The sequence below is a fragment of the Cannabis sativa genome, chromosome 2 (genome assembly GCF_029168945.1).
Source record: "Cannabis sativa cultivar Pink pepper isolate KNU-18-1 chromosome 2, ASM2916894v1, whole genome shotgun sequence".
In the NCBI taxonomy this organism is placed as follows: domain Eukaryota; kingdom Viridiplantae; phylum Streptophyta; class Magnoliopsida; order Rosales; family Cannabaceae; genus Cannabis; species Cannabis sativa.
Genome location: NC_083602.1, coordinates 5929562 through 5938206, shown reverse-complemented (window position 1 = coordinate 5938206; position 8645 = coordinate 5929562). Strand labels below are relative to the sequence as shown.

Below are 8645 nucleotides of genomic sequence, written 5' to 3'. Positions count from 1 at the left end.
TTAATTAGTTGATTTATGTATTTTATTTTGGTTTATAAAAATATCTACAAAATTCTTAAATTAAATCACATTAGATCACTTATGAATATTCGACACTATTTAGAAGCCGAAGTCTAGAGGACCATCTCTAATGGTTACACCAATTTAATATAAAATCTATACTAATTTGGTGTGGAGTTTTTACTTTCGTTGAAACAATTCTAGTGATTTTCGTCAAATATTATACTAAATATTACACTAAATAAATATATTTTACTTAAAAATCTTACATTTTATATTATTTACATTAATAATTTAAAATAATTAATTTATGATATAATAATATCACGACTATTCGTAAGAATTTAAAATCTTAAATAATTTAGTAAAATAGAATATTTATTAAATCAATTAAATATTATATTTTTTTTATTGATATGATTTTAAATATTATATATATTTTTATAAAAAAGAAAACTTAAATAAAATCACATTTATTTTCATTTATGTTTCTTTTAAGTTTCATAACTTAGTGTTAGTGTGAGGTTGTTTTTATTTTATTTAATATTATTATTTTGTATTTTCTAAATGTTAGTATATTAAATTAGTTATTACTTTTCTAATGAATTTTAATTTGAGGACTAAAATTTAGGATTAATTTTTAAAATAAATTAAACTAAGGGCTAGAATGCAAAAAAAAAAAAGTTATACACAAAATTGGTATAGAACATCATTAAATTTAGTGCATAATTTGCTATGTCGTTAGAGTAAAATAATATAAAATTTTTATACCAATTTAATAAAATGATTAGAAATGCTCATCTTATTGCCATAGTTGTTTATTATGCACAATCGCATTAATAAGAAAGATTTAGAGTCAACAAGCACACTTTATTTAATATATAATAAATAATACTTGTGTCTTATGAGTACTAAATACGAAATTATGAATAGATGTAATTCCAAATATTCAATGTAATTAGGAAAATTGATTAAAAAAAAGTAATTAGGAAAACAAATTAAAAAGGAACAATCAAAATTAATTCTAATGGAACAAAACTAAAGTTATTAATTTGTGGTGGCAAATGGAATACAATGCCAAAAATTCAAAAGAGAATTAAAATTAATCTCCACATAACACCACGATCTTAAATTTGGTATTTTTTTTTTCTCAATAGAAAATTTGGTATTTTTCTTAGATCGCTGACATTTCCTCTTTTTAATTATTTGTTTATATTAGTGAAAATATTAAAAAAAAATATAGAAAAATGAAAATAAAATAATAAATAAAGTCAGGCCAGTGAGTTTACGATGAGAGAGCCAAAAAAAAACCAAAACCACCAAAAACCCAGCGAAGCCAAACCAAGCACAGACTCAACACTAAACACAACTCCTCCACTCCATATATATATATATATATAGTCTTACTACTACTGCTACTCTCTCTTTCTCCGTCGAAACTCAATCCCTAGATCGCCAACCATGGCTGCATCAAAGAGAGCTCGGGACCGCCATGTTATGGACTCCGTCTACCCAGTCATTGAACTCCTCTTCCTTCTCATCGCTTGTTCTGAGCTCTGCGATGCCGCTACAGTCGTCGATGTTTACCGTCTAATTCAATACGATATCTCTGGTGTCCCCTTTGGATCTCGACTCGCTGGACTCAACCACCACGCTGCTTCTATGCATTTCCCTCCCTCCTCCGATCTCTCCCGTACTGTTCTCATCATCCCTCTCCGTGAACTCAACATCTCATTCGTTAAAGGTAACGATAATTGTCTCATTTTGTCTAACTCATAGGGGTACTGCGGTGTTTGAATGTTTGACCTGATCTGAATTTTGATTGATTGGAATTGATAGTCCAAGATATTGGGATTCTTGCGATTTTATTGTGGTGAGAGGGAAAAAAAAAGTCTTTTACTTTAAAGCTGATGATTGGCGTTAGTGAGGTATATAAATAAAAAAAAATTGAGCTTTGTCTTTGTGCGAAGAGATCATCATGGATTGAATCGAATATGTTTAGTGCCATGGGATCTAGCTAGTTGAGTACGTGACTGTAACTTAGTATTGATTCTATATTCTGATTGGGTTTTGGTATTTTTGATAAACCCTGATCGAGATTATGATTTTTGTTTCTGTTTTTGGCCACTGTTGCAGAATACATTTCTCAAAGACAACCTCTTGGGGGGTTGTTGTTTCTACTTCCCCAGATGTTTAATTATGAGAATAGAGGTGGCGGCGGCGGCGTGGACAGTAATCATCTTGGACATGGGAGTGAGGAGCTCAGGAATGTACTCAACGAACTTGAACAGTTACTCATACACTCAAATATACCAGTGAGTAATTTCCTTTAAAGTTGATGATCTCTTACTGGCTTATGATGACACTGTAGTCTTTATTTTGTCACTTGTAAAGTAAATTGGTGATGGCCTGAGCTATATGTTTGGATTAGAATTTATTTCTAGCTAAATCCTTTTTGTAGTGTTTTAACCCATCTTAGATGAATAATTATTCTCACATTCCACGAGTACTTTTTTCCAATACTGCATGCTAATATACCAGTCTTTAGTAATATGCTTGCAGTAGAATCTATTTATTTAAATCTGTAGAATCCTTCTTAAGCATGCAAGACAGCAGAATGCCTTTTCCTGTAGTTTGTAAGAAACAGTAAAGTCTGTATATATTTGACCGAGCTTGTTGAGTCCATATAAACACACCCTCACAGATAGTTTAAGCCTCAAGGCGAGGTGCAAGCCTCAAATCTTATATGAAAAATCTTTTTCTTAAATTGCAAACTTAAATACTTATAATAATAATAATAATAAAAAAAAAACCTTCAATTAAATGTTTGAACTAGCAGTATCAAGTATTTTCATGTAGTATTTTCTAATTTTATGAATAAAGTACTATTCCAGGCACTAATTTAGGCCCAATATTTAGGAAAGTTACTTTTTTTGCACCAAACTTATGTTATTGCTAGTTTTGTTGGGCACAACACTTCAAAGAGGCCTGAAACAAGAATAATAAGTGAGGCATTAGCCTCATGGTAATGTTGAGTCACCCCTTTTCTAGGATCCTTCTCTTTCTTAATACGTAAGCCTTAAGGTGTTCTTTGAACGCCTCATTCTGAGTCTAGCTTTAAAAAAATCTTTTTAAACATTACACACTAGACATTGGATACTGTTGATCTTGTGACAACTTTGAACTTTGAAGTAAAGTCTCTTTTATTTAATTGACTTAATGTCATAGTAACATTAGTTTTTGAACTGCTCTTACCCTATACATCTTGCTTTGCTATTATTTTATAGTTTAGTCTGATAGGTAGTCATGTGACACTACACTAGAGCTGGATGTGTTTACGAATGTACTTTAAAATCCCTTGTGTCTAACACTTCTTTTATGTATCAGTATCCTGTGTATTTTACTTTTGAGGATAGTGACACTGAAGCTGTTTTGGCCGATATTAAGAGGAATGATGCCACTGGTCAGCCTGCCACTGCAACTACTGGCGGGTAAATGTCTAACTTTGTTGCCATTCAATTATGACTTTTTCTTTGGAGATTCAATCTAGAGTGCTCTTTAATGTACATAGATTTTGTGACATTTTTGTCACTGACTTGTTCTTCTATGTATTATATAACATTGAAAACTTTGCAATGTATGACTGTAAACTAGATGCTTGCGTAATCTTTGACTATATCTTGTTCTCTTCTGCACGCTAAATGCTTGTGTGGCATCCGCATTTTGTTTTTTAAAGGATTTTCCCATTAATACGTGAAGTTGAAATATACTGTGTAGTGAAAGGGAGAGTGTACTATTGCAGTTCATTTATCTAAGTTAAGGGCAATGTACATTGCTGAAAAAGAAACTCATGCATCACCTCCTTCAGATTGATTGAAGAATTTTTTAATGTTGTTGTTTTTGCCTATATGTTGAAGGTACAAGCTTGTTGTTTCAGTGTCAGAACCTAAAAAGATTGTCTCACCCACCATAACAAACATTCAGGTACTTGAATATTTCATTTATTTTATATATTCCTTTTCCTCCAGTGGGATAGAGTTGTTTTCTTGTTGGAAATAACATGCAGTTGCCGAATATCGCAGCCTTAACTTCCAAATATTAATCTAGAGTGCAAACAATGGTTACTTGTGTTGTTGGGAGACCCATTTTGATGCTATTTTTTCTATCTCAAGTACTAGTTGTTATTAGGAATAGGAAGGTAGTTGTCGCAAACAATTGTTATTGGTTTTTTAGATTGTGTTGCTATTCCAACTATATGAACAACTTTCTTCAGTTGTAATAGTTCAGTGCAAATAGAACCTTGCTTGAGTTTTTCTTTTTTTTTCAATTACTGAGTCTCCTAAATTGTGTTTGTGAATTGAGTTTTTATTGTAATTCATGAATGATGGTGACAGGGATGGTTGCCGGGATTGAAAACAGATGGAGATAATCAACTTCCTACTATTGCAATAGTGGCATCATATGACACATTTGGGGCATCTCCGGTATGTAACTATATGAGATTTGATAAATAAAATTAACTTATATGAATTTTACTAAGGTGTGAGATTTTTTTTCTTTGTAGGGTTTATCAGTGGGAAGTGATAGCAATGGAAGTGGCGCTGTTGCACTTCTTGAGATTGCTAGGTTGTTCTCTATTCTTTACTCAAATCCCAATACAAGAGGAAGGTACAATTTACTGTTTGGGTTGACTTCCGGTGGACCCTATAACTACAATGGAACTCAGAAGGTACACACTTAAAGAAGCAAAGAGAAAAAGTGTGCACTTCTTGATTTACTTTATTCTTTATATAGTTTTAGCAGTCTCTTATTGTAAAATTTGCCTATTACAGTGGCTTCGGAGTGTTGATCAACGTCTTCGGGAGAGTATTGACTACGCTATTTGCTTGAACAGTGTTGGCTCATGGGATAATGAATTATGGATTCATGTTTCTAAGCCTCCAGAAAATGCTTACATAAAGCAAATTTTTGAAGTAAGATATAAAATGCTTACCGTGTGTGGTACCTACAAGTGCTCTTGCTAAAGTGCTGAATTCTTATGTTTCATAATGATTTTTTCAGGGTTTCTCTAATGTAGCAGAAGAATTGGGTGTTAAAGTAGGCCTGAAACACAAGAAGATAAACATTTCAAATCCTCGAGTAAGTATTTAAGCATGGAATAGTTATAGGGTAGTTAATGTGTTTCTATGAGATAATTTTAAATTACCATGAGCTAATTTGGGCACTAGCATCACTGCTCAAGGGTCCTGGAACTTTAGAAAGTATATTGGCTTTCTATAATTCACTTAAGATTTTGTTATTTTTTTTTTTGAGATATGTTTCTGAATATGACTATATTCTACATCTTCTTTCTGACCTACGGTGAACCAGAATTCATTTTCATTTTCCATTGTTAGGTATCTGGGTTTAATTTGTTATTGCTACTAGGCAAATCTGCTTCAATAATACATGGGATTCTAACAAAAAGTTTGGAAATTACTAATATATTCCTACGAGTCTATGACCTGGCAATCTATCAGACTGCGCCTGATATTTTGTTAGAATATATTCTGAACTCTATTATTCTATGACTTGGTGTTTTACTGATGTATATTATTAGACCTGCTGATGAAGTTGCTGCATTTATAGGTAGCGTGGGAGCATGAACAGTTTTCAAAGCTGAGAGTTACTGCAGCCACTATCTCTGAACTTTCTGCTGCTCCTGAGTTGTTAGAAAGAACGGGTGGTATAGTTGACAGCAGGTTTTATTTCTTGTTCTCACTTGATGCTTCTTATTCCTGGAATTCATGTAAGTTTGTACAAGAACACTTGCTGATAAGTTGGTTTTCTGCAGAAATTTTGTTAATGAAACTTCGGTCATCAAAAGTGTCAAGTTAATTGCTGAGAGTCTTGCGGTACGGTTACATTCCTGTTATGACATTTTATTGTACTACTTGACATTTTAAATTTCTATCTGAGCATGATGATTTAAATTTGAATATGCAGTAGAACATTTTTAATGTAAATTCACTGGTAGAACATTTTTAATGATTGGCAGAGAATTGTAAATAAATACAATTGTTTTAAGTTCTCGAGTCTGAGCTCAATACTTTCTCTGACCTTGTCAACATCCTTGTCCTGTGCAGAGACATATTTATGGCTTCCAAGAAAAGAACATTCAAATATTTGCAGACAACAGTAGTTTAGCAGTAAATTCTTTTTATGTAAAATCTTGGTTGGAGTTGCTGTCGCGAACACCTCGAGTGGCTCCGTTCCTCCCAAAGAATGATCCGTTTATCTTGGCGTTGAAAAAGGTTTACTGTCTTTTCATATAGTTTATGCGTTATATTCTTTTGTGTTCTGTTCATTTAGTTTATGTTGTTGCAATGGACAATGTAGAATCATTTCTGTATAATATTTTCAATTATTAACAAGGTTTATATACTTAGCTGATCCAAACAAACAAAAATGAAAAGATTTTACACCTTGATTTCTAAGCACTAAAGCTAATATACACATATGAACACACGATAGGGTGAACTTAAATGTGGAACCAAGTAATTTTTTCCATATATTTCTAAAGTTTTGAATTTGTGTTTTTCAAATACTGCTATTTATTTTTGTAAATTATCAGATATTAGCAGTTATTTGCAATTCTACCTAATTTCATTCTATCTTTGTTCGGCTTCTTTTTTCAGTGGGTGTTTTCACACACTGTTTTCTTGTATTTTTTTTTTAAAACTTTTCTACACATTACAAATGAAATTCTAATTTTTTTATATAATTATAATTATATCATAAAGCAAATATTCAAATAATAATTGGAAGATTTTCTTTTCTGTTTGTCTTGTTATTTTTTCTTTTTGCTCTAGAAAATTACTCTCTTGTGGTCTTATCAAGTAACCAAACTAGGTTTTGTTATATCTCTTATCTGATACATTTCATTTTTAGATTCTTTTTTACTTATAGTTTTTTAGTTATTTTAATTTAAACAAGACATGTTGGTTTTAGGGTATTGTTTAAAGAATAACCTACAAGCTACTTGACGTTGGCTTAATGGTAATGTACTTGTGTGGGAGAATGTGGTTGAGAGTTTCAAGTACTGTAAAATGTAAGGCCATTAAAAATTTGAGACAAAGCAAAAAGTCTAAGAGAAAAATAAAATCAAAATCACTGAATGTAACCATAAGAATTTGAAAGAAAACCTCATCCTTTGAATAATAGAAGTGGTTTATCATTCAGTTTGAAGTATTTTCTTTTCATCCATCTTATTGTTTTTTATTGACAGGAATTAGAAGATCATACCCATGAAGTGAATATGCAACATGAGGTGTTTGATGGAATGTTCACTTTCTACGATTTATCTAAAGCTAAACTTAACATATATCAGGTATTGATCTTTATGTACCTTACCTTTGAGTTTGGTTCTTATAGATTTCTTGAATGTGCCATTTTTTGTCTCTTTTTATATTTTTTTTTGTAATTTTAGTCGTTAGAGTTTATGGATTTCTAGTGAGGTTATACTTCATAAAGCAATGGATTATAATAGGTCTTTGGAAGTCTCAGCTTTGTATATTTCACATTCATCCCTTGTGTTTGTGTGTTTTAAAAAAAAAACTAGAGAAAAGAAAAACAGGTTAGTGTGTAATAAGAGATGATAAGGTATCATCCAAATGACAACCTACAAAGCCATGATAGTCAAAGCAATCTAATGCAAAACAAAAGCACAAATAATGGCATGATTTGTAATTTTGTATCACATCTGATTTCGAAGCGGGTCTGTGCCATTTACCGTTACATTGTTCAAAGTCATGTCTCATTGCAATTGCTAGGTGTAATGTAAATAATTAGTGTTCCTAGTATTACTCGTAGTAAAAGACCTAACAAAGTTCCGATTCATGTTGTGTCGAACAATTTTTGAAGGTAGCTACTCTGCTTAGTGTTAATATGGTCGATTGTCCTATTGCAGGTTGCTAGTGTCACATTTGACTTGTTGTTGCTTCTGGTTCTGGGATCTTACTTGATAGTGCTATTCAGTATTCTTGTTATCTCAACTAGGGTATAATTCTTATCCTTCCTACTATGACTCTGCTTCAATGTTTTGATTACAAGCTCCCTCCTCTAAATGGAATATTTTGATACATTTGATTATGCCTAATTATTACTGACAATCCTATTTGACAGGGTCTTGATGATCTAATTAGTTTATTCCGAAGACCACCCTCTCGAAAGGTAAAAACCGCTTGATAACTCAAGGCAGGATTAACTCCAAACCATTAGTCGCAGAACTGAAGATTCTCTCGCGTAGTTCAGATTAAATTTAAGGTTATATATTTATAGTTTTTGGCAATGTCTTGGCTAGTTCATGACACGAACGATGATCTCAGTAGCTCTCGTGTTAAGAAGATGCTTCATGAGAACTATTTATATTGAGGTGCGAGAAAATTTTTGTTTAAAGATTCATATTTTAGCAATGTATAATCCCTGGAAATTTTCTTGTGCAAGGGATATTTTTTATGAATTAGAAGTGGCTTGCATTTTACCCCCCAAAGACATTAGGAGATAGTTAAATAAATCTTTAATTCAATTTGGTTAGCCATGGTTGAAGATTTGTACAATTACTGAGTATTAATGGTCTCAAAAAGTTGGTTTGTTCTTATCATATT

The 8645-nt window shown here is 31.9% G+C and overlaps 1 protein-coding gene across 1 annotated transcript; it reads left to right on the top strand.

Moving 5' to 3' along the window:
* Positions 1–1059: 1059 nt before the first annotated feature.
* On the top strand, positions 1060–8641 carry LOC115719256 (uncharacterized). Its single transcript, XM_030648220.2, has 14 exons — positions 1060–1744; positions 2137–2315; positions 3388–3491; positions 3918–3984; positions 4395–4484; positions 4565–4729; positions 4833–4973; positions 5062–5139; positions 5629–5741; positions 5834–5894; positions 6126–6293; positions 7268–7369; positions 7949–8038; positions 8164–8641. Exons 1-14 carry the CDS (start codon positions 1462–1464, stop codon positions 8224–8226), a joined length of 1704 nt encoding a protein of 567 aa, XP_030504080.2. The 5' UTR covers positions 1060–1461; the 3' UTR covers positions 8227–8641.
* The last annotated feature ends 4 nt before the right edge of the window (positions 8642–8645 follow it).

What these genes read in the sequence shown, in the direction of transcription:
- LOC115719256 (XM_030648220.2), top strand. Translation starts at nt 1,462, where the DNA reads ATGGCTGCATCAAAGAGAGCTCGGGACCGCCATGTTATGGACTCCGTC. An exon ending in TTATCTTGGCGTTGAAAAAG is followed by an intron (nt 6,294 to 7,267) that starts GTTTACTGTCTT and finishes TTTTATTGACAG; the next exon opens with GAATTAGAAGATCATACCCA. An exon ending in CTAAACTTAACATATATCAG is followed by an intron (nt 7,370 to 7,948) that starts GTATTGATCTTT and finishes GTCCTATTGCAG; the next exon opens with GTTGCTAGTGTCACATTTGA.